Below are 25,332 nucleotides of genomic sequence, written 5' to 3' on the forward strand. Positions count from 1 at the left end.
TGGCTAGGGAGGTGTCCCCGTTAGGGTTTTCCTTAAAGAAATTATTAATCGTGGTTGCAATCGCATCTCTGAGTGGCATCTCATTGAGGATAGGGTCATATAGCGTCCATCTACGCCGTTGGGGATCAGGAGGTCCCTGCACTCGAATTTCCAGGGTCACCGGGGCGTGGTCGGACAGAATTCTAGAGCCTATAATCACACGGTTGGTGAAGGTGAAGATTTGCGGAGATACTAGAAGAAGATCTATCCTGGAAAACGTCCGGTGAATATAAGAATATAAGGAGAAGTCTTTTTTAGACGGGTGGAGTACCCTCCATGAGTCCACTACCCCTAAAGTTCTAAATAATTGCAGGAGAGCTAGGGCTGTGGCGAGGTCCCCGGCAGAGGGCGGATGTGACTCGTCTTTCAGGGGGTCTGAGACCCCATTGAAGTCACTGCCAATCCCTATCTGGCCCTCCAAAAAGGGAGAGAGCGTTGTACTCAGTGATTCATAGAAAGGCGCCTGGCCAGAGTTCGGTGCTTACACTGAGACTATGGAGTATAGTTGTCCCAACAGCAGACACTTCACCGCTATGTATCGCCCCTCCGGGCAGCTTATGGAGTTCAGTATCTGAGGGTTCAACCCCTTTCGAAATAGGATTGCCGTGGCACCCCGCTTGGAGTTCCCAGACGCAAGGAATTGCTTCGGGAAGTCACGGGAGCCTAGCCGTCCGAGGTCTGCCGGCAGTAGGTGAGTTTCCTGTAGCATGGCTACTGCAGCCGTGTCATTCTGGAGTTTTTGTAAGATTGACTTGAGTTTAGCTGGCGAATTCAGTCCCTTGACATTCAGGGAGACGAACCTCAGAGTCTGATGTTCTGGGGCAAGATCTGGGGTTGCTGACAAGTTCTGAGGAAGGGGGGAGCTGCAGAAGGGTCAGCCATCATGTCGCGGGATATGTGACCATTTAATATCCTGCCTTTGGAGTTTTTGCTTGGACCGCCAACGGGAAGTCCAAGGTTTAACTGGGGACGGCGGACCCTTTACGGGTTCAAAGCCTCCCCTGGCCAACAGGGCCATATAACAGTGTGTAGCCAACACGGCTATACATACAAACAGTCTTGAAGGAACGCTCCAAGGACTCATAGGTGGATTGTGCCTCGGAGCTGGGCATGGGCCGTGGGGGAGGCCCGCTGCATCAGAGATGGGATTTGTCTGTGTTCCTGTAAGTGATGGTCGGCTCCAGAGCGCCGGGCCCGCGAGCCGGGTCATAGGGTCCAAAGGACTCCATTATGGGACCGTGCCGGGTCATTTCCTCTTCCTAAATCTCGGGACCCTCGACCACGTGTTTTGTTTGGATTTAGGAGAGGCCATGGGGTCCGAGTCAACTGCCACCTCAGTGGCCGGTGGAGGTGAGGGGCCGGAGGAGTCCGGATGCAAGATGCTTTCAGCGTCGTCTAGATGACTGATTTTCCTAAGGGTGCGCTTGTAGGAAAATTGCAAAGCTGTGGGAAAAAGCCATCTGTAGCAAATTTCTTGGGCTTCAAGGAGAGTGGTTAGCGGGCGGAGGGCTCGCCTCTTCTGAAGAGTCAGAGGAGGTAGATCTTGATAAATCTGGAGGGCGGCCTCTTGGAAGGTGATTTCGTTTCTGGAGCAGCTTATTGCCGATATGGCTTCCTTTGTGGTAAAGAAATGCACCGTGGTGATAACATCAGGTGGGACGTCCGACTCCACTCCCCGACGGGGGCTTAACCTGTGGGTGCGGTCTAGAAGAAGTAGTGAGTCCTCCAGGTCAGGGAGGAGAGACTGAAAGAGGCCCACATATTCGGCCAGCCCCTTGTCTGGGATCGAAACAGGAACCCCCCGGATACGGAGGTTGTTGCGCCGGGCCCTATTCTCCAGGTCCTCCTGCTTGTATTCTAAGATTTCACACTTATCTTGAAAGAGTCTAACAGAGCACTGGATCTCGGCCAGGGAGGAGGTGAGATCCTGGGTGCGATCCTCAATCTCTCCTAATCTCTGTTCCACCTCCGAGACCCTTTTGTTGGTGCTCTCTAGCTTGGCAGTAAACTCAGACATGCACGACCGGAATTCTGTTTTAATGTCAGCCATGAATTCACGGATATCCTCCTTGGTCGCCAAAGGTCCCTTGTTGTCCAGGGATTCTCGTGAAGTGGAGGGGTGAGCGTCTAATTTCTTCGCTTTGTCGGATGACATTAGCATTGTTGCTATGTCCGAAGTCTTAGTGGATTTCGGTTGCTTGGACATTACATAGGGATTGAGATGTCGTCCCTGTCTCCTTGATGCAGAGTCAAGAAAGGGGGGGGGGGAGGATGTTGGCCGGGGCGCCCAGGAAGTGAGTGGAGAGATGAGAGGGAGCAGAGCAGACACAGGAGCGCACCAGTTCAGGGGAGCCTCTTTGGGGTGGAGGATGAGGACCCGGATTGCCACAGGTGATGGTAAGTCTCTTGGTGGCAGTGGGGATCTATTTCAGTGTGGATGCCTTGTAGTGGCTTGGTTGACAGGCCTGAGGAGGTAGAGGCAGATTGCTCAGTGAAGAGGGCTATATGTTGAAGCCGATGAGGGTGGAGGGGCCTCCCCTAGAACGTGGAGCCGCGGACCAGGCCCGCCCCGGCGTCTCAGGAGCTTTACCACGCCAGCAGTGCCCGAGCCCACCCTTGATGTGCTGTATCACGCAGGCTAGGGCCGGGGTCCAGATTGATGCCCCTCCACACAGGCAGGGGGGGCGGAGATCAGGCTTCAGGCCGGGGAGCATAGGGTGCTGCAGCTCCCCTGCAGCTGACAAAGGCAGGGGATCCCAGTTCCCCTATCTCCAGCAGGGGCCCTGAGGCCAGAGTAGTCCGAGGTTGGGCTCCACCATGCGTGTCCAGGGAGGAGGGAGAGTAATCCCGCCCCAAAGCGCACCCCCGCAGGCTCTCCAGCCCCAGCCCCTTCCTCTGGAGCGGGGACGGAGAGACAGCAGCAGCGGTCTGAGGCGCGCCGGGAGTGCAATGTGGAAGGCTGCAAGGCTTACATCCCCCGGGTAACACCAGAGAAGACGATCCATCGCTATGTGCTGGAGGAGCCCGGGGCGTCTACCCGGTCTTCCGCTGTGCTTGTGTTCCGCCCCCAGAGCGCCCTCCAGAGCGCCACCGGGAGCAATAGCTGGAGCCCAGCCCGCGACGCGGGCACAAGTGGCGGCCGGGAGGCAATGAATCGACTCCGGAGCCCTCCGTTCAGACAGAGTGGAAAATCCCTCGGGGCTGGAGTCGCTCAAGCTCACTCAGAGGGGTGTGTTAATGGTGGGGCCCCATCGCCATTGAGCGGCTCCACTAAGCCGCAGGCTTCTCCTCGGTCGTCAACGCCGGGCATCAAGGTCCCGTCCGCCATCTTGAATTACGTGGCGGAGGGTCCGCGAGGCGAAGGCAGCCCAATCTTCTCCGCTACGAGGTCCCCGGCCCTTATCAGCACGCCGGCAGAGCCCTGGACCTTCCTACGCTGCCACAGTTGATCAGGCCATCAGACACTCTGCAGGAACCATAATAAAATGCAGATGCAGCGGGCGTCTCACGGAGGCCATCATAGGAGCGACTGCATCGCCAGTGCTCCAGGCCACGCCCCCCCCGGAGTATCTTTTTAAACATCCTTTCGTTTCTTTAAGAGCTGACCTTTTAAGATTAAGATTTAATTTGTTCTTAACTAAAGAAGTTTTAGGGGCCAAATCGTGGGTACCCAGGTCTAAGAGACTTTGTAGACACTAATGTAAGCATTGAAAGAAAAACCTTTAATAATTGAGTGTACATCTTTAGCATCATTGAGATATGAATTATTTTCCAAACATATCAACTATGGAATGAATGGGGACTTGGCCTACTTCTGGCACTGTATTTCAAATTATCATAAATTGTCACTCTGTGCTTTAGCCTCAAATGTTTTCAAATGTATTTAAATTGGATTTGATGAAATTGATGAATATGTATTTAATTTGTAATGGGTAAAAGGCTTACGTTTGAGCCATATTGCACTAAATTAAAACATATATATATATATATATATGAAATGCATTACTCACAGTAATAGCATTTCTGATGATTGTATCTGCTTAGATTCACATGCTGTGCATATAGTCCGACATCCAGTGGTAACCGCAGAGTATTGTATCTTGTCTTTCGGGGACCGAAAGGGGACGACGGCATAGGCGGGTCTGTAACACTATCCCTATCGTGACGTGTAGTGTACCCAAAATCCCTCACGCGTCGAGGTCCCTCAGATTGTATTTTTATTGCTATGAAGGAGGCCAAGTGAGTGAGTGAGAACATAAAGAGAGAAAGTAGTAAGATGTCTATGTCCCTTCCACCCCGAGCGGGGAGGTAGGGAGGGCGCATGTGAATATAAGCAGATACAATCATCAGAAATGCTATTACGGTGAGTAATGCATGTCTTCTGATGCTTGTTAATCTGCTTAGAATCACATGCTGTGCATAAACTGTGACCAGTACACGGAGTTGGAGGTGGGTTGTGAGAAGGAACAGTAGAGAAAAGATGTCTTAGTACTTGTTAGGCAGAAACCTGTGCAGTTCCCTTAGGGAACACTGCAAAAGATTTAAGACTACAGGTGTTGGCAGTAAACTCACTTGGTAGCAGTCTGTACCACCCAGATTTACCTGGTAGCTGTGGCTGAGCAGTCAGACGTCCCTCAAGAAGAGTTAGGCAGTATGCAAAGTATACACAATAGGTAACCAGATACAATAATACAAGCAAACACTGACCAGAGCTTTGGTATCAAAGTATATAATTATTTATTTAAAAACACACGGTTTGAAACACTCCAGCACTCTTATTGTAAAATATTCTGAACACAGTTACTATTATAATATATACACCCCTTTTTCCTTATCAGATATGTCACTGTAAAACACCACTTATTTTCATACAGAGGTGAGCGCTTAACTAGATTGCACTCTGATAAGTTTGTGAGAAAGGGAGGGAAAAAGACAGAATATGGAAAGGTACACCACTCTTAAGATTCAGTAACACTGTTAGCAAGGCAGAAGAGCAAAAGTCACTGGTGAGCCAAAGTCCAAAGGCTGGGCCCACTCTTAGAGAGAGCAGAGCACAAATGCGCCCAAGATCACACAGTTACACTAGGCTTAGAAAGTCTTGCAGAGGGTTCAAAAAGAGTTTAGAGAGGCTTAAAAAGTTTAGCCAGGGTGTCCCAGGCTAACCCAGGTTTGAAAGCCGGGGGCTAAATCTACCCCGTACAGTCGGTAGCAAGGGAAGCCAGGCGGGACACGGTACCTTAAGTGGGAAGGGTCCTCCAGCAGTGGCAGTTGTTCCTGGTAGTGGGTGCAAGTTGCGTCGCCGTCCAGGGGAAGAGAAGATCTCGACTTGGAGGAAAGATGAAGGTCGTTGCACTACCAGGGCAGAAACCAGCCGCAGAGTTTTTCGGTTAAAGGTGGTACCTTTGTTTCGCGGTCGTGGTAAAACGTGGTATCCCAGTTGCCGGGGTGCTTGGCACAGGCAAGGCGGCCACGAGGTACGTCGGGAAAGCGAAAAGACGGTGAAACTGGTTATCCCCACCAGTCAAAGGAAGAAGACTCTCCGGCAGGAGATCTCATCTGTCGTTGGGAAAAGTGGTGAGGCAGTCCAGCATGGCTCCACTGGTGGTGGTGTCGTGGCAGGTCGGCTCAGCTTCTCCCTCGTCGGATTCTTAGGTCCTGTGGCGACTTCTGAAGTTCCAGCCCCCAAAGCCCTACTTTTATGCAGCAAACCCCCATTCACTCAGCCTAGCTGTCACTCAAACATGCTAAGTGGTGAGCCGGCCGGCTCACCACTTGGGACAATCAGGATGGAGTGCGACTTGAGTTGCCTAGCCAACTCAGTCCAGGGTGCCTACATTTCCCTTCACCCCTCCTAAGTACCCCAGACAGAGTGGCACCACTTTGGAGGGCTTCTGTGGAGAAGCCCGCCAAAAAGTGGAACAAAGGGCTCGACTTGGGTTGGAGTCACAGAAGAGAACACAAACGCCATTTTAGAATCAAGTTTTGGCAAAAAATACCAACCGGAGAATTAATATTAATTAAATAAACTGGCGGTATGTTCGAGGCTACCGTAAATAATTAAATAAAGATAGTAGCCTAAAACAATGGGAAATCCCATAGGAAAATATTTGCGGTTGAATATAAAAAGTAGTATCCACTGCCACCAGCCAAACCTCGATCAGGGGGGACGGAGACGTGCCCCCTCGACTAACAGATCCTAGGGCAATCGAATTGCCCCAGCCAGTACGTCCACAATATGATGGTTTGTACTGGTTCTGTTCAGAATTTAAGACTAGTAAAGTCAATGGTGACTTTACATGCCCTGGGAGACAGTAGTCAGTCCCAGGGTATGAAGTCTATACTTGGGGGTCACTATGACACCCCTGTGTCACTGCACTGAGGGTGCTGTTTAACACATATCACAAAGACACATGAAGCCCTATGGAGTAAAAGACCCCATAGCCCATTAAACACACCTAGATTCAAAGAAACACACTCAAATCACGCCTAAGAGTGAGGGTAAAAGAGTCTCACTCTTGGCAGGAGAAAAAAATAAACCCCAAAAATCCAGCAAAGCTGCTGGGGGACTCACTAGGTTAGGAAATTCAGCCTAAACAGAGAATTCTCCCTAACAGTACTGCTTGTCCCACCTGAGAATCAGACCTAGAATGAGTGTCTAGGCAATGGTGTTTTGTAAAGGTGTGTACAGAACTCCAGGTTGCCGCTTTGCAAATGGACTTGAGGGGGACATTTGCAATGAATGCTATGGATGCTGCAGTGCCTCAAGTAGAATGTGCTCTAGGCTTGAAGGGGAGTACTCTCTTAGCAAGAGTGTAACATAGTGTGATGCATTTGACAATCCACCTTGAGATAGCTGATTTAGAGACAGGATCCCCTTCTCTACCAGCTGCCACTGAAACAAAGAATTGGTTTGTTTTCCTCAGTGGTTTAGTTCTTTCCAGGTAGAACATGACTGCCCTGCGCACATCCAGTGTGTGTAGGGTTCTTTGGGCCATGCTAGTGGGATTCTGGAAAAAGGTAGGTAATTCAATGGACTGGTTCACATGGAACTTCAATATGAATTTAGTCGCAAACCTTGCGTGTGTGCGCAGAACTACCTCATCCCTGTGGACTGTAACAAAAGGGTCTAGAACAGAAAGTGCCTGTAGTTCGCTAACTCTTCTGATAGAAGTGATAGCTACTAGGAAGGCTGTTTTATAAGTCAGGTCTGTCAGACCTGCTTTATGCATAGGCTCAAAGGGAGCTCCCATGAGCATGGTCAAAACCACATTTAGGTTCCTTCCAGGAGCTGGGTGAGAAATTGGAGGATAAATCCTCTTAACCCCTTCCATAAAGGCCTTAATCACCGGTATCTTCCACCACGACACTTTTTGTTGTGATGTGGTGTAGGCTGACAGTGCAGCCAGATGAACCTTTAGGGAATTGAAGACTAACCTTTTGTCCAACTGATGAGTTAGGTACAGCACAATGTGTGTGGGTGAGCAATCGATGGGATTGACGCCGTTGGAACTGCACCAGATGACGAAACATTTCCATTTGCTGGCATAGCAATAACGTGTGTTTGGTTTCCTAGCCTCCCTGAGAATGTCCATGCACCTCTGAGGGAGCTGTAGGTGTCCACACTCTATGACCTCAGGAGCCAAGCTGCTAAATTCAGAGTTTGTGGGCATGGGTGTAGGGTCTCCCCCCTGTCCTGAGACAACATGTTGTACGGGCAGGGTAGTTTCAGTGGTGGGGAGAGGGACATTTCCATCAGGTGAGCGAACCAAGGTTGGCAGGCCCACATGGGGGCAACCAGTATCATGGTAACTGGTTCCTGCTGCATCTTGTGCACTATCTTGTTGAGAAGGGGAGTCTGGGGAAAAGCGTAGACAAATTTCCCTGACCATGTTTTCCAGAGACTGTTCCCCTTGGATAGGTTCTGGGGGTACCTGGAAGCGTAGTCTTGGCATTGGGCTTTCTCCTGAGTAGCAAACAGGTCGATCTCTGGGAAGCCCCATTCTGCAAAGACGTTGGACACAATGCCTTCGTGCAAACGCCATTCGTATTCTTCGGGCAGAGGAAAATCTCTGCTGAGCACGTCTGACAGAAGATTGAGTTCCCCTGGAACATGTTGGGACAACAGAAACATCTTGTGTTTGAGAGTCCATATCCAAATGTTTTGGGACAGCTTGGATAGCCCTGGAGAGTGAGCGCCCCCGTTTGTTCAGGTAATACATGGCTGTAGTGCTGTCTGTTAGAATCAGCACTGTCTTCCCTTGTAGTTGTACCTGAAAGGCCTTCAATGCCTTGAACACCGCTAATAGCTCCAGTAAGTTTATATGGTTGGACGCTACTTGAGGGGACCACACTCCGTGCGCTGTCTGCTGAAGCAGGTCAGCCCCCCACCCCGTGAGAGATACGTCTGTGGTGAGATTGGCTTCCACTGCAGGGGTGGTGAAGGTCTTCCCCTTCAAGAGGTTTTCTCTTGACCACCACTGCAGAGAGAGAACGAGGGCTGGCGAGACAACAACTAGATCCTCCCATTGTCCGCTGGCCTGACACCACTGGCTGTTAAGCCACTCTTGCATGGGACGCATTCGCAGCCGTGCATGGGGAACCAAGGATATGCATGACGCCATCATTCCTAGCAAGCTCATGGCTTTGCGCACCATCACCTCCCGACTGGCCACATATTGAGGAATCTGAAAAAGCATGTTCCGAACCCTCTCGTTGGAGAGGAAGACGAGACCGTCTTCCGTCCGAATTAGAGCTCCCAGAAATTGTTTTGTTTGACTGGGGACTAGACTGGATTTCTTCTCGTTGATTGAGAAACCCAGACTGAAGAGAAGATCTACTGTTTTTTGGGTGTTTGAAAAATATGTGTTGAATGAGTCCCCCGTGATGATCCAGTCGTCGAGGTAAGGGTAAACTGGGACGGATAATCTGCACAGGTGTGCTGCAACCACTGCCAGGACCTTGGTAAACACCCTTGGCGCTGAGGCGATGCCGAAGGGGAGTACCTTGAATTGGTAATGCCTGTCCTCTATAATGAACCTTAAATATTTCCTGTGCGCTGGCAACATTGAAATATGAAAGTAGGCATCTTTCATGTCCAATGTTGCCATGTAGTCACCTTGTTTCAGCAGTGGGATCACCTACTGCAGTGTTACCACGCAAAACTTCTGGGGTTTTATGAACTTGTTCGCTGGGCGCAGGTCTAGAACAGGGCGCATGGTGAGGTCCTTTTTGGGTACAAGGAAGTACACTGAATAAATACCCTTGTTTACCTGAAGAATAGGGACGGCTTCTATGGCGTCCTTTCCCAGCAGTGCTTCCACCTCTTGATTCAGGCTCTCCAGATGGTCGGGTGAAAGGCGTTGTGAGCGCGGCGGTCTGAATTGTGGAGGTTGGGCGAATTCCACACAGTACCCGTGGGCGACCGTCTTTATGACCCACTGGTCTGAAGTTATCCCCTCCCATGCCGTGAGGAAAGATGTTAATCGCCCCCCGACCGGGGTGACATGGGAGGGGACCTGGATCTGGTGATCATTTCTGACCAGAGGTTGTGGCTCCTCTGGGATTGGGACCTCTACCTCTGCCTTTGCCGCGTCACTGATCCCTTGAAGAGTAGTATGCAGGGCTTCCTGAAGTTTGTCCTGTGTTGAAATTCCCCATGCCATAGTTGTTTTGACCAGCACGGGCTTGCCCTCGAAAGGACCGCAGAGAGTTATTACCTCTCTGGGGGAAGGTTTTTGTGTAATCTGTTGCAGGGACTTAAAGTCTCATGCTCTTTTTTAGCTGTTTCCAAGGCCTTATCAAACGCTTTCCTGAAGAGGTTAGATTCCTCAATAGGCTTATTGATGAGGGAGGCTTGAATCTCTGGTTTAAAATCTGAAGTACGCAGCCAAGCGTGTCTTTTAAGTAGGGTCCCTTGGGCCAGAGACCTGCTTGCTGTTTCAACCATGTCCAGGGTGTTTTTAATCACATTCTGGTTAACTTGTCTTCCCTCGATTACATTCTAGAGAAGCTTTGATTTGACGGGTTCAGGAACCTCTTGGAGGCCTTCCTGGAGCAGGTTCCACTGAGCATCAGCATAGCTTGCCAAAAGTGTGGTATTATTAGCAATCCACGTAGTGTATGCGGCAGCCGAAGTGACACGTTTGCCTAGAGCATACAGTCTTTTGGATTCCTTGTCCGGAGGTGCTTCCCCAGTGGCAAGGGGTACCCCTGCCCTTTTCCGGGTGGTAGCCACAACCAACAAATCTGTGATGGCGTGCCCTCTAATGTATAGAGGGTCAGAAGGAGAAGGGCAAAACAACTTTTCCACTCTTGGGTTCATTGCCTGAGTTTGAGCTGGTGATACCAAGGAGGGGGCCAACCTTCTCTTCATAGAATTAAGGAGGGGGATGGTTTAGCTAGATGGAGGCTTCTCCTTATGGATATCCTCTACAAAATCTTGCTCAGGCACAGCCTCTTGAGTGGAGATTTGAAAGTGTTCAGCTGCTTTTTTCAACATAGAGCTGAAGGCCATTTGGTGATCTAGAGGTGAAGCCTGGCGAGCCGGGGTGGACAGAGGGGTATCTAGGTACAAAACATCAGTGTCCTACTCTTGATGTGTCCATGGGTCTGTCCCTACCTGCTGGGTTTCTTCCCAGTTGTCTGTGGTATCCTGCTGTTCCTCCTCATAATTCTGCAGAAATGAAGCTTCTTCCTCTTCATTATAAATGTCCCTATATGTGTCCATGTGGACAATGTCTTCCTGCTGGACGGGGACAGAAGGGTGATCTTCTTGAAAATGAAAAGAAAAATGGAGGGTAGGCTCTACACGAGACCTTTTCGGGGATGGATGGTCAGAAAAACGGATGATCTTCTGCAGCTGATCCATACACCCTTCGAATTTCTCTCTGGTCCATTTGGAGGACCCAGTCGGACCTACGGGTGGAAAATCGTTGTCTTCTGCCCTACGGCGCCGAAAAGAGTCTATTAGGGTGTTGGAAAGAGGCTCTTGGCTATCTTCATACGTATCGTCAGAATCGGGGCCCCAAACCGCATCCGAAGATTTTTCCGCGGCTTGTTCCATGATTTTAGGCAGAACCGGGGTAAGACCCACCGCCGCCTTAATTCTTTCGATGCTGTCTTCGATAGTCACCAAATCGGCGTGAGATAGTTGCTCCGATGGTCTTACCTTCCGCGGTAGGTTTATTACCTTCCGCGGTGCTAGAGGGCCTAGCGGTCGCTTTTTTTTTTTTAGTCGTAGTTTTTGGGCCTACCGCGGCCTTTGGAACCGTCGCTGCATTGGATTGCCGCGCTTCGACGTGTGAAGTTTTTGGAGTAGCACCCTTACTTGATTTTGATTGCCAGTCGCAAGACGCTGCTGCGGATGCGGGCAAGGCTGTGGATCTGAGCGATCCGAGGAAACAGCCGAAATTTTCGGTGGCCCTGTTGGCGCTTACACCTTTTTAGACGAAAACGGTGTAGGGGTTGTCTTCTTAGTGTTATATACGCCCCTGTCGCCGGGTCTTGTCCCTGAAGCGAGACCAGAGTCAGGCCTTAAAGGGTCGGGGAAGGGCATGACGGACCTAGAAATGTCCAACAATGCAACCGATGGGTACCCCCTACGTCGCTGGCAAAAGGGGAAGCAACTAGCAACAAAGCACAAAAATCAAGGCAGCGGATATGTAAATAATAGAGGGACCGCTCCCGACTGCTGGTGGGATTGTGCTTCTTTCAGTAGACTTATTTACATATCCGCTGGCTTGATTTTTGTGCTTTGTGGACCTAGAAATGTCCGCCTCGAGGTCTATAACATCTGCAACGGATGTTTGGTCATCTGAAGTACCCCCGTCACTCTCAGCAGGTGTGACGGTGGGGGAAGGGGGTTCCACCCGCGACATACCGTTCGCGGTCCACTGCTTTACACGGCCCTCCTTAAGGGTCTCAGGCCGAAGGAGTTTGCAGGCCGCACACTGCTTTTTGTCGTGCTCTAGGGGGGAGACAGGCGTTGCACATCCTGTGTTCGTCCTTCCAAGGATATCTGGCCCTACACTTAAGGCAGAATCTAAAAGGAGTCCTTTCCATAGCCAAAGGGGAAGATGACCAAACCAAAAGGGTAAAGAGGGGAAAGGAGGAAAGACATACGAAAATATGGCTACCCTGACCCCACTCTCCCTACTGTAAAGGTCGGCCAGAGGGCCCGACCACGTGGAAAATCTGGCTGCCGGATCTTAGGCACCGAAATCCACCGCCGTAGATGAATCCCCCCGCAGTCTTCGTCGAAGATGTTCTTGTGACCGAAGTGACTTAACGGGGAATAACCGACAAGTCGGTATAAGATAAACAATGTCTCTTCTGTAAGAGCTCTGCTATAGGGGGACCAGTTATCTGGGCGGAAAAAAACAATTTGAGGGACCTCTTTCAACACTAGACTCCTTCCAGAACACTTAGGTCCAGCAAAGCAGCACAACTACTAGTCTCCAACTTTAGGAAGAAAGGGCAAGAAGGATCCTCTTTTTCATTTCTATCCAGAGTATCCTGGAACACCCTACCCAAAACTCTCCACCTGGAGGAGAACTACCTGACTTTCAGAAAACAGCTCAAGACTTGTCTTTCAACCAACCACTTCGAAAGAACTAATAAATAATAGCAACTGACTAAAAACTGTTCACAAGAAACTTGGGCTAATTTATGACAAGCATTTTCTGAAACTCTTGCCACCACCACCTATGGGAAAAAAATCTGGCTCATGGAAACTCTTCCGCATGACACTGGTCCGCACTGCACAGTGAAATCTATCACCAAGAGACAGGAAGTGACAACACCCTCACCCTTCTACATCCTCTCAACTCTCAACTAACCCCTCACTACTAAAATCTTGCATACTTACACCTCCCACACACCTGCAGACAACCTCCTAGGTCTAGTGTACTTAACAGATTCAGACACTATCCATCATCTTTCAAAAACCATGCTGTTAATTGTTGCACTCCATAATCCGGGGATGCCGATATGGCTTACCTGCCCGGTCGATACCAATCACAAACGGGCACACAGGTAACTAGTAATTCCGACCTGCATCCATCAACACTACTTGTTTCTGCATCTGCCTTTCGGATATCCAACTAACATACCCTGACCACATTTCTTACCAAGCCATGTGCAGCAAGGCCAACATTATTGTCACAAGGGCGCAATATACAACCACTTATCATTATATGGTACTGTGTACATCAAGGGTAAAGCAAAAAATAATGCAATGCCCAAAACAGGCCCTGCCCCTAAATGAAGGGGCCCTGCACATTTATGGGTGGGGGCTGAAACACACTCAATGCACACAAACACCTGCACATTACCACACAACAAACACTAACATACATACATACAATCTACACATGAATGCATACATACACAACATTTTTTAAACAAATACACTTACCTTGCTGTATGCACCCTCCCCTCTGGAGTGTAATCTTATTGCAGGCCTACACTAAGTGAACATGCTAACTGACAGGAGGGGACTCCTCTCTTATCAGGCAGCAGGTCACTCTTTCTAACCCTACACGCTCCCACTATTCGTTGCTACATTTGCTGTGGAACACAAAACAAAAGAAAGCAGTGTAGTGGGGGACATGCCCCTCAGAGGGTGGCAACAGTCCCCTGTGCAAATAAAGCACGCAGTGCTACCTGTTCACTCAGGCGAGGTGGCTGTCGCTCAGGCTGGGCGCGGCGTCCCACCCTCACCCATAGTGGTGGGTTGCCACTGCCAGGTAGGGAAAGACATGAATGTCCTCCCTCCTGAAGTGAGCTTCTACCACTGCCAGCAGTTAGTGAAAAACCTGGGTGCCTAAGAAAGACTGAACGGCAGAACTTTGATATGCTAGTAATGCTGGCCTACTATTTGGAACGATTATAATTTTGCACCTTTCCCTCCATAGATTTCTATGAACCCCAATCTTTTTCCTTGTTTTGAACCATGTCCTGACTTTTTGGAAGTCAGTAAAGCCTTCTGCTTTACATCCCTTGTATGTTGTGGTGCGCTGCCAATGATCTCTGCCTGAACTCCAATAGGACAGAGATCCTCCTCATCGGCACACCTGCACCCCTCTTTCCCTCCACTCTCTGGCCGGCCTCCCTTGGCCCTCTTCCCGCTCCCAAATGTGAGACTGGTTCCTAGTGAAAGTTTCGAATGCCATAGTTTCGAATGGCAAACTTTCGAAAACATGCATTTTTTTTAATGGGGGTCCCCCCAAACCCTGTTTTTTTACCCCTTAAAAACCACTATAGTAAAAAAAAAAAAAACCTTTACCTAGAAAAAATATGCAGTTTTTTGATGCATTTTTTCCGAAACTTTGGTATTCGAAACAATGCCTGGATACCGTGAGGCTGAGGCGAAGAACCTCAGGGTTATCTTTGACTCCACACTCTCCTTCTCGCCTCACATTTCTGACGTCTCTAAGAAGTCAAATTACCAACTGCACCTCTTCAGAGGTATTCTTCCTTTCCTCTCCTTCCCCCAGAAGCTCACTGACTCCAGAGCTCTGGTACTCTCTAGGCTTGACTTCTCTAACAGCCTCTTTTTAAATCTAAACACCTCTACTCTCCGCCCTCTGCAACACATCCAGAACAGGAATGAAAGACTTGTCCTTGGCCTTAAGCCCAGAGATTTTATCTCTCCATCACTGAAATCACTACAATGGCTCAGAGTGGCTGCAAGGATTAAATTCAAGACCCTTTCCATTGTCCAGAAGGCGTTCTGGTGCATGAGAACAAAATATCTCCAGCTTTCACTTCAGAAGTATCTTCCTTCTCAAGCTCTTCATTCCTTCACCTCCAACTCCTTGCGGGTCAGTCGCTTTTCTAAGAAACGAGTTGGGGCCAGATCTCTCACTTCGGCCGGGGCCTCCCTCTGGAACAGCCTCCCTGCCTCTCTGAAACTTGCGCAGAACCATCTCCTGTTCCAGAAGCAGCTCAAGACTTTTCTCTTTGCTTCTGCCTTCTATCTTGCACTTCCCTGCGGATCTCCTGTCTGATACTGCACTGGTCGACCTGGCTACCCTCTGAATCATGGGCCCAGGTCCCTGCCCTCCCAGTTGCACACCTGCACTGCCTCCGGCAACCCTAAACTGGGGCTGTACCTGCAACCCTACAGTCCCCCTACTGGCACTTAACTAACACTTGTTGTTTGCACTTAACTCCTGCACTGCCACGTGTTAGCCGCACTTCTTTTTATGTCTTATCCTATGTCTCGGACTTCTCTTCCTCCCCTTCCCCTGGCACTTTTTCCCCTTCCCTCTCCCTTGCGCAATCTCAATGTCACTTGGCCTAGTAAGATTGTGTCTTGTACTCTCCCTTGTTCCCCTCCCTTGCCTTGTCGCGCCTTAAAACACTTGTGTATAGGCGCGCTATAAATAAAATATCATTATCATATCATTCTTATGAGAAAACTGACTATTCCCTAAGACTGCCAGTACTGAAAGACCATGTCTCTCTTTAAGTATTCTTGAATTTTTACATTTGCACACATTACCTCACAGAGAAGTGCAATTAGGATACTTTGTATCCTTATAACCTTTTATATAATGGCTTTTTTGTTACTTTGATAATGTGCCTAATACAAGCTGGTGGCAACTGTGTGATTTTTACCGTTTGTGTTATTTTTCTCGTACACTTTTGCATTTACTGCACCGCAAAATGGCTCTGCCACGAGATTATTGCATGTTCTTTTCCTTTCTGCCTTCTCAGGTCATGAAATGCCTTATATGGAAATCCCTTTCCCGGGGACAGCTGTGGTGTGAGAGAGAGTGAGTGAGTGAGCGAGCGAGCGAGCGACAGTCACTGGACAGATGTGGTGATCCAGTGATTGTCCAGAACTGGACAACTCCTGGCTGTTTGAATGGCGCAGATTCTTACCATTGGTGGGCTTGGGCTTGCTCCCAGCCTGAATCCTGGATAAAAGGCGGACTCCTGCAACTTTTCTGCATATCATCGTTGGAACCAAGTCTTCTATGAAGAAGAACAGCCCATCGACACCCCCTGCAGCCAACCAGCATCGACGCTAGTGATTGGCCTGGTGAAGCCCTGATCCTCTGCCTGATTTGAGAAGACCCTTGTTGGTGCTTTAACCCTTGGACCAGTGGGAACAACCAATCTTGTCCCCTACTCGAAGGTCTGTGCCTTTGTAAGTGTCCGTGGAGCAACTAGTGGCTGACCAGCCCTCTCCATGGCTACCTTGCTGCAGCAGTCGTCATTCGGAGCAGAGCTTTGGAACTTTGCAGACCTTTGTCCAATGCAACAAGTCGCCTGCTCCTGCATTTTCAGCTGTCTCACTTCAAGAGAAGCTGTGCTGGGCCTGCTTCTGTGTTTGCAGCTGTATGATCGCCTTTAACTGCCTGACCATGGTGACCTTCACTGGAATGCTTCTTCAATCCCATGAAATGTCTTGAGTGGGTCTGCACTGCATAAGTCTTCGTCTTTCTTCGTTTTGGGTCTTCTTCTGGAAGCTGACTGGAACCCTTTGCTGTGCAAAGCGACCGACTGCCGACACAGAAAGAGACCTCTGCAACCGCAACGCCTGGGTCTTCCTCAACTGAACCAAGTGGAGAAGAATGTGTTCCCAACTGACTCCGGAAGACATGCAGAAGTATCTGGAAGAATCGCAGGCAGGGGGTAAGTTAACATTCCTGTTTCTCTCTCCGTCCCCCTAAGCTCCATGGGTTGACATTGGGCGCAAAGTCCTCACCCTAACTCACTCTGACCTGTGGTGGTGGTGGTACCTGGGTTAAGGATCCTTTCCTTGGCCTACCCTAGTGAACTGAATGGAGTGAGTATTTACATGAACTTTCCTAAATATTTATCTAACTTTGAAACATTCTTAAAGCACCACCATAGCTCACCGCAACATTTTGAAATACACTCACCTAAAGAAGCTATACATTGGTACTTGTGACTTTTGGGTACAAAGCCCCATTACCATGTTAAGGTTTGACTTATTTAATAATGAGGGAAGTGTTGGTTGTGACTGTTTTTCATTGCATCGGACTACTCACCTTTAATGCACTTGCAATTGATTCATACGCACTTCTATTCTCCGAATGGTGAATGTGGATGTATGTTTATACGGTTTTGTGTGGCAATACTTAACTTTGACTTTTTATTCTTAGTGTGTAACTAAAGGCCTAATAAACAACTGGATTCTTATATACTTCTATGTCTAACTTGAATTATGTGTTACTCTGTGTGGACTCATTGTAGCCCTAGATCACTATCACACTTTCCTGAGACAAAGCCTTGACTGCTCAGCTACCTTACCATGATTGGGTTTTGGCTAACCTCTCAGTGTCCTCCCTGTTCACCATAAATAGGGTGGCCTGCGAAAAATATTCCCACCATGGGCTGATTTTGGAAATCAATCTTAACACTTACTACGAACCTCATGTACTTCCTGTGCTTCAGATGAATAGGCACGTGGAAGTAAGCATCCTCAAAGTCCAGTGACACCAACACATCTTGCACCTCAAGGGTTTGAAGGATCTGGGCCAGAGATTATATCTTGAATTTGTCCTTTTGTGGGTACAAATTCAGAAGTGTCATGTGCAGTATTGGTCGCAGACCCCCGTCTTTCTTCGAAACCAGAAAATAAGTGTAATACACAGCCATAAATCTATCTTCCTGCAAGACATTGGCAATGCTAGCTCCTGTACTGTCATCCGTTCATTTAGTATACAAATTCATAATGAAACATTTTCGTTCTGACACGAAAATTAACAAACCTCTGCTGCAACCTCCCAATCAGGGCGTCCGTCACTGTCCTTCAATTCTACATACGGCTTATCATGTACTCGGTTCAGGTCCTCATGCAGGCCATCCAAAAGAAAGGCTAAAAGTTCCTGAGAGTCTTGCTGCTGGAAACCATTAAATCTTGGAGCATATTTTGCTATTGTCCACTAAAGAATAGGAAATAATTTTCAGTTACAATGTAACAGACACAACCCGAATAATATTACAGACCTTTGTACATTTAGAATAATCACATTTGGCACATCATCCTCAAAGATACCAAGCGGCAGAAAAAAACATGTAACAAACTGATAATGGACATGAGCAGGTTGGTAATTTAAAACAGTATGCTAATTAGGTAGCCCTTTTAAATTAAATTAAATATACAAAGAAAATAGGATTTACATTTTTTAGCACATGGGTAGATATTTCAACACACAGAAAATGTTCAATCGAGAAAAAAACTAATTGAATGTTCAAGGTCTATAAAGAAGAGCATCCAACACAGTTAATTTTAATTTACAATATGTTAGTACAATAAAAGCAATGCCTTATCTAAGGGTGTAGAAGTAGGAGACCGACACACAGGTGGCATGCTTTTGGCTATAAATGTATTAATAGGATAAATGAAAGAAAACCCTATCTGACCCCAAGTCCAAGAGGGATTTCCCTGCCTCAACTAAATACTAAGGAAGCCGTCAGGATGTAAGTCTATAGCAAAGTCTCCACGCCCTTGTGTCCAAAACCTATTTCCAACCCTTGCACTATAAACTCAACTAAAGAAAAGGGGTGATCTTCTTGGTCCAAAAGAATGGCCCCCTTCTTCTGGACGGTAAGTCAAAGTTCACTTTTGGAACTTCGTAGGGGATTCAAATATCCCGGTTCCTGCAGGAATGGCCTCCATCTTCGTTTGGATTAACCTCTTCTATTTAAATGATAGCTCGGCCAATGAGAGAACTGTAGACCACTCAATAGAGGTGCTCTTTATGCTTCCGCACTTCTTCGTCCGAGTACTGATCTTGAGGACTCTCAGTGGGCCAGTTGGGTCTCTCTCTCATCTCAGGAGCCCACGGTTCTATGTGATTTTAACAAATAAATTACAGAGTTTTACCGAAAACGAAAACAAGGGAAAAAAAATAAATCACAGAATGTTTGTTTTTCTATTTGGGCCTCCTCCCCAAAGGCCCTGTTGCCCAATGATTTTAAACCCACCCTATGCCCCTCCCCACCTGTTTTAACCCCTTACCCCATCCCTCATATATAAAAAACGAAAACATTATGTGTTTTTTTCGTTATTTTCATTTCGGTAAAAAATTATACGTTACTCACTGTAGTGACTCTTAGTCCTTAATCCCCTTTCCTCCATACTGCATGGGCGTCCCTTCCAAGGGACGGGAGACGGAACCTTTTTCACCAGAAAAAATCTTCTTCCCCTTTAAATTTAGAGGAACGCAGCGATGCGGCCCTGGGAGCATGTTAGGCAGAATCCTGTCAGTTCCCTTGGGGAACACTGCAAAAAGATTAAGACTACAGGAGTAAGCAGTAAACCCAATTGGTAGCAGTCTGCACCACCCATATTTACCTGGTAGCTGTGGCTGAGCAGTCAGACTTCTCTCAAGAAGAGTAGGGCAGTATATAGAGTATACACAATAGGGCCAAAAACACAGTAGAGCAAACAAACACTGACCAGAGCTTTGTATCAAAAGTATATAATTATTTATTTAAAACACACTTTAGGCAATACACTAGCACTCTAAATCAAAAGCAAGTTAAAACAGTCAGGTAAAGTATAAACACCTCCCTTGATAACTATTAGACAAGTCAGAGGTAAAACACCACTATTTGTTAAAACAGATGTGAGCGTGTAACCTAGATGGCACTCCAATAGTTAAGTTAAAGGGAGAGAAAAATGCAGGGCATAAAAATAAAACAGTTCCCAACACTTTTAGAAGTTCAAAGCAAGGGAGTAAAGGCAGTATACACTGGGCCTCATCACAAGTTGGGCTGTATTCCCGGCTGTAATACCGCCAACTGTAATAGCCCTAGCACCGACCGGCCCGTTGGTATTACCACTGGATCATGGGTTGGGCCTTAACAGTAAATCCCCATTCCTGATTGGGTCCATTGGATCCAATGGGGAATTTTCGGTGTTAATACTGCGGGCTAATTCAGCCGGATGTAATACCGCCGAAAACAGGGATTTTCACCTCCAGAAAAAAGCTGGAGGTAAAACAGCCGATTTAGCGCCCAACTCGTGATAGGGCCAGCCCTTAAATGCGGCGGTAATACCGTTACCAACGCATTTAAGGGCTACAGCCCAACTCGTGATGAAGCCCACTGTAGAGTCCAAGTTCATAGGCCAGGCCCACTTTAAATGGAGCAAATTGAAATGTGCCCAAGATCACACAGTTTAAAATGCACTAAAAGTCTTTGCAGAATGTTCAAAAGAGGTTGGGGTGATTCAAGAAGTAAAGTTAGGAGGTCCGGGACCAACCCAGTTGGAAAGCCAAGGATTTAAGGGTCACCTTTAGCAATCCGTGGAAAGGGAGGCAAGGCAGAACACAGTACCTTAAAGAGAGAGGAAGCTCCAGGGGTGGCAGTTGTTCCTGGCAGTGGTTGCAGTTCGTTGTTTCGATCAGGGGAAGAGAGGATCTCGTCGAGGAAGAAACTTGGAGTCGAGGCACTCCACAGGGATGAAACCAGCCGCGGCGTTCGTCGGTTAAAAGGTGTGTTCCTTTTATTCGCGGTCAAAGTGGTGAAGCTTGGCTATCCGGCCGCCGGGGTGCTTGGCACGGGTGATTCGACCAAGAGACGTCATTGGAAGGCGAAAGGGGCGAACTGGTTGATCCCACCAGCTCAAAGGAAGAAGACTCGTCCAGCAGAAGATCTTCTCTTGTCGTTGGGAAAGTGGCGAGTTTGTTGCAGCAGGGCACCACCGGTGGTGTCCTCGTTGCAGATGGCTCAGCTTCTTCCCTCTTCGGATTCTTAGGTCCTGTGGCGACTTCTGACGTTCCAGTCCCAAAAGCACTGCTTTTATGCAGAAAAAACCCCATTCAACAGCCTAGCTGTCACTCATACATGCTAAGTGGTGAGCCGGGCGGCTCACCACTGGGCCAATCAGAACAGAGTGCGACTTGAGTTGCTTAAGCAACACAGTCCAGGGTGCCAATTCCCCCACCCACACATCCTGTGGAACCCAGACAGAGTGGCACCAGTTGGAGGGCTTCTGTGGAGAAGCCCGCCAAAAAGTGGAACAAAGGGTCCAACCTTGGTTGGAGTTACAGAGACAGACACAAACGTCATTTTAGAAAAGAGTTCTGGTGAAAAGACCCAACCGTTGATTTAATATTAAATAAAAATCCGGCGGTATCTTTAACATTGCACCAAAAAGTGGTGCGTTTAGAATCAATGGGAAAATCCAATAGGAAATATTCTGGTGGAATATTTTGCGTGGTAACCACTGCCACCAGCTAGAAACTCGACAAGGGGGGGGGGACTGGACAGTGCCCCCTTGGAAACAGACCCAGGGGCAATCGAATTAACCACTTCGAGTACTTCCACAATATAATGATGGTTTGTACTGGTTCTGTTCACAATTTTGGACTAGTAAAGTCAATGGTGACTTTACATGCCCTGGGAGACAGTAGTCAGTTCCAGGGTATGCAGTCTATGTTTGGGGGTCACTATGACACCCCTGTGTTACTGCACTGAGGGTGCTGTGTAACACATACACAAAAACAGGTGATACCCTATGGAGTAAAAGACCCCATAAACCTTAAGCACACAAAGTCAAAGACATACCTCAAATCATGCCTAAGAGAGGGAAGAAAAGAGTCTTACTCTTAGCAGGAGAAAAAAACAAACCCCAAAAATCCAGCAAAGCTGCTGGGGCACTCACTAGGTTTGGGAAATTAGCCTTATAAGAGAATTCTCCCTAACAGAGCATACGCTGCCCTGACTCCGCCAGCCGGTGCCACATCTCAGTCCCCATAGACGCATCAACAATAGATTTAACATTGCCTAATGACACCAGTTTTATTAGGGGGGAGGATGGTCGGACGTATGGAGGAAAGGGTACGGTGAGTAACTTATAATTACTCTTACATCCCGTCCCCTTTCCTCCATACTACATCAGCGATTACAACTGAGTGTAGCCCCCAGGGTGGAGAGGAGACCCTCCTTAAGCAAAAAGGTTTCTAAGAACCGCCTGTCCGAAAGCCGCGTCTGATCTAGAGCCAGCATCCAAACACTAATGCTTGCAGAAAGCCGAAGGGGTGGCCGCCCTGCTTATGACTTGCCAGGGGACATGCTGCTGGAATGCGATGGCTGTTGCCTTTGCTCTGACCGCGTGGGCGTGCATGTTGGCCGGAAGTGGCTTATGCTGTCCCTCGTATGCTTCCTTGATGGCCAAGACCATTCAACGGGCTATGGAAGTCTTGGAGGCCTGATACCCCAGTCTTGATCCGCCAAAGGTGACAAACAGTGCGTCTGACTTGCGGAAGCCTTTGGTCCCGTCCAAGAAGAATTTCAGGGCACGCCTGACATAGAGGCAGTGCAGAACTCTCTGTGCCTCGTCTTTAGGTTCAGCAAAAAACATAGGCAGCACTATATCTTCATTTAGATGGAACGCGGACGGAACCTTGGGTAGGAATGCTGGGTGTATCCGCAGGACTACTTTGTCCTTGTGAAAAGTAATATAGGGCTCCGAAGTGACCAGCGCCTGGATTTCGCTGACTCTGCGAGCCAAGATGAGGCCGACTAGCAAGGTCGTTTTAATGGTGACCAGCCTGATGTCCGTGGATGCCATCGGCTCAAATGGCTCGTGCGCCAAAGCACCCAAGACTATGTTGAGGTCCCATACCTGGTGTGGCTGGGTAGAGTCTGGCGAGTCCCATCAAATGCTTCTTGACAATCGGGTTGGAGGAGGAGAACACCTCCTCCTCTGAGTTTCTGTAGGCCCCAATGGCTGCCAAGTACTTGCAGCAAGTATCTACCTGCACGCCCGTGTGGGCGAGGTGTGCCAAGAAGTAAGACCATGTCGTCCAACGTACATGCAAGGGGGTCGATATCCTTAGAGCCTGCCCAGTGAAAGAACCTGGTCCGCTTGCTCTTACACTGGGGCCCTGGTAGCCTTTCTCCTTGCACCCTGTATGATCTCTAGATTAGTCTGGGAAAGGCTGAGGTGCCCTAGCGTGACCTGCTCAGGAACCACGTTGTGAGGGCTAGTTTCTGTGGCGCGGGTGGATGACCCTGCCCCCCTGATGCGCCAGTAGATGTGCTGGGCCTGTCGGAAGGTGAATGGGTGGTCTCTCCGAGAGGCTGAGCAACTCCGAGAACCATGGCCTGGTTGGCCACCATGGGGCTATCAGAATGACGCTGAGGTGGCAAGACTCCTTGATCTTGCATATCACCATGTGCACCAGTGGTGTGGGTAGGAAGGTGTATTCTGTCATGCTGTTCCACTGAATCTGAAATACGTCGCCCAGGGAGCTGGGCCCCTGCCCTTGCCCCAGGAGGCGAACTGTTGGCACTTCTTGTTGTCCCAGGAGGCAAAGAGGTCCACCTGTGGGTATCCCCATCTACTGAAGATCTCCTGCAGCACAAGGTTGTTCAGTTGCCACTCATAATTTTCCGCTCCCAGTCTAATTTTCCGCTGAGCCTGTCCGCTTCCAGGTTGGATTCCCCTGGGAGATGGACGGCCCGACGTAGTTGTTTTCCAGGGCCCATTCCCACGTGTTGACTGCCAGTCTGCACAGTGGAGGGGATCTGGTGCCTCCCTGCTTTTTGACATAGAACATGCTGGTTGAGTTGTCCGTCTGAATGAGGACAACATTGCCCCCGAAGACCTAAGGAAGGAAGGCTCGGAGCGCTGGCCAGATGGCCTTCAGTTCCAGCCAATTGATGTGGTACTCCTGCTCTTGCTGGGTCTAGGTGCAATGGATGCAGTGGTTGTACAGGGTGGCCCCCCATCCCTCGAGGGAGGAGTCTGTAGTGACCGTGACCTGTGGGGTAGGCTGCCGGAAGGGCTTGCCCATCCGCAGGTTGCAGTCCCTGGACCACTATGTGAGGTCCGGGTGAAGAGGAGGAGGAACGAAATGCAGCTGTATCCTACTCATCCTGAGTCTCATGTGGGGGACGGCCAATAGGACCGCTGGCATGAGACACAGTAGGTGTTGATACCACCAGGCCGACGTCACTTCTCTGCTGAGAAAGTGCGCAGTGGCCCTTTTGATGGTAGTGATCTTGTCCTCCGAAGGAAAAACTCTCTCGGAGCACGAGTCCAAGATGAGCCCCAAGAAGGTCAGTCTCTGCGTGGGCTGCAGCTGCAACTTCTTGAGATTGAGCGAAAAGCCCAGATCGGGCAGTGTGTTCATAAGAGCATGGGACGTGTGGTGCACCGCTTCCGGAGATGAAGCCCTGACGAGCCAGTTGTCGAGGTACGGGTAGACGTGGAGGGGCGCCACTGTATTCATCAGCCTAGTAAAGACCCTGGGGGCCGAGTTGAGGCCGAAAGGGAGCACCTTGTATTGGAAATAGCAGCCCATGGTCCTGAATCGTAGAAAGGAACGATGGGGCTGCCAAATCGGGACGTATAAGTATGCGTCCTTCAGATTCAGGGAGCACATCCAGTCTCCCTTGCACAATGTCTCTGCTATTAAAGATGGTTGAATATTGAATTTTTGTAGAGGTAGGGGGAGGTGCTGGAGCCGTTGCATGCCCTGACCATACGGATGCAGCCGGAACCTGACCTGCGCAAATGAAGGATAGGCTGTGAGCCACGTACCAGGTTGACACCAGTCCCACCTTTACACTCGTTCCTCCACCTGCTCACTTCCTTGGCGCGGTATCAGGCGGGTGTCGCTAATGTCTGGCATGGCGGCCATCTTGTCGAGCTGCCTTCCACATGCCTGCGTCGTGTTGCTTGGCTCACTGGGCCCAGCCTCGTCCAGGCCTTTTGAGTGTGGATCATAAGGCATACCCTGGTCTTCAGGTCGAGGCCTGGAAGACGTTTTGCCCTCGGCGGATCTGCTGGTAGTATTGCATATAGGCGCCCCCTCCGAAATGTTGCCGGTTCTAGGGCATGTCCTCTTGGGTGAAGACCCGGTAACAGAGCCTTCGGTCCCTCAGCACTTACAACGGGAGGGTCCACTGACCCCTCAGCCTACCGGCCAGTAGCTGAATTAGCCTTGGTACTTGAGCTGGTATGAGAACCTGAGAGGTTCCTCCCACACAGGCGAGTCCTTGGAAAGGAGTCTCCCTTGCGGGGTGCACTGCAAAAGAGTGGCCCTACCTTGGGCCTGGATTGATGCTTGACGAAGTCCTTCAGGTCCTCTGGAGGCGATCTCTGGAAGAGCTCTCTCCACCTGCCTAGTTTGTTCTTCAGATACCTCGAGGAAAGTGTGCTGCATGCGGTACAAGCTTGCCAGCCGTGGTCTGGGCCAAGGCAACGTAGGCAGAGGGCATGGGAGTCTGAAGTTGGAAAGAGACAGTCGCAGGATGGACACCTGCTGAACCCTGTTGAAGTCGACGTGCACTGGG

General features: G+C 49.1%; 1 protein-coding gene across 2 annotated transcripts in view; it reads right to left on the reverse strand.

Annotated features, from left to right (window-relative positions):
* The window catches only part of USP32 (ubiquitin specific peptidase 32), a 3,569,419-nt gene that overhangs the window by 1,427,369 nt on the left and 2,116,718 nt on the right, over positions 1-25,332 (reverse strand). For both annotated transcript variants that reach the window (XM_069615070.1, XM_069615069.1), the window contains exon 22: positions 17,787-17,960. In XM_069615070.1, the coding sequence (XP_069471171.1) occupies positions 17,787-17,960 (174 nt within the window). The remainder of the gene's footprint in view (positions 1-17,786; positions 17,961-25,332) is intronic.

The sequence above is a fragment of the Ambystoma mexicanum genome, chromosome 9 (assembly GCF_040938575.1).
Source record: "Ambystoma mexicanum isolate Mex_15411 chromosome 9, UKY_AmexF1_1, whole genome shotgun sequence".
Taxonomy (NCBI): domain Eukaryota; kingdom Metazoa; phylum Chordata; class Amphibia; order Caudata; family Ambystomatidae; genus Ambystoma; species Ambystoma mexicanum.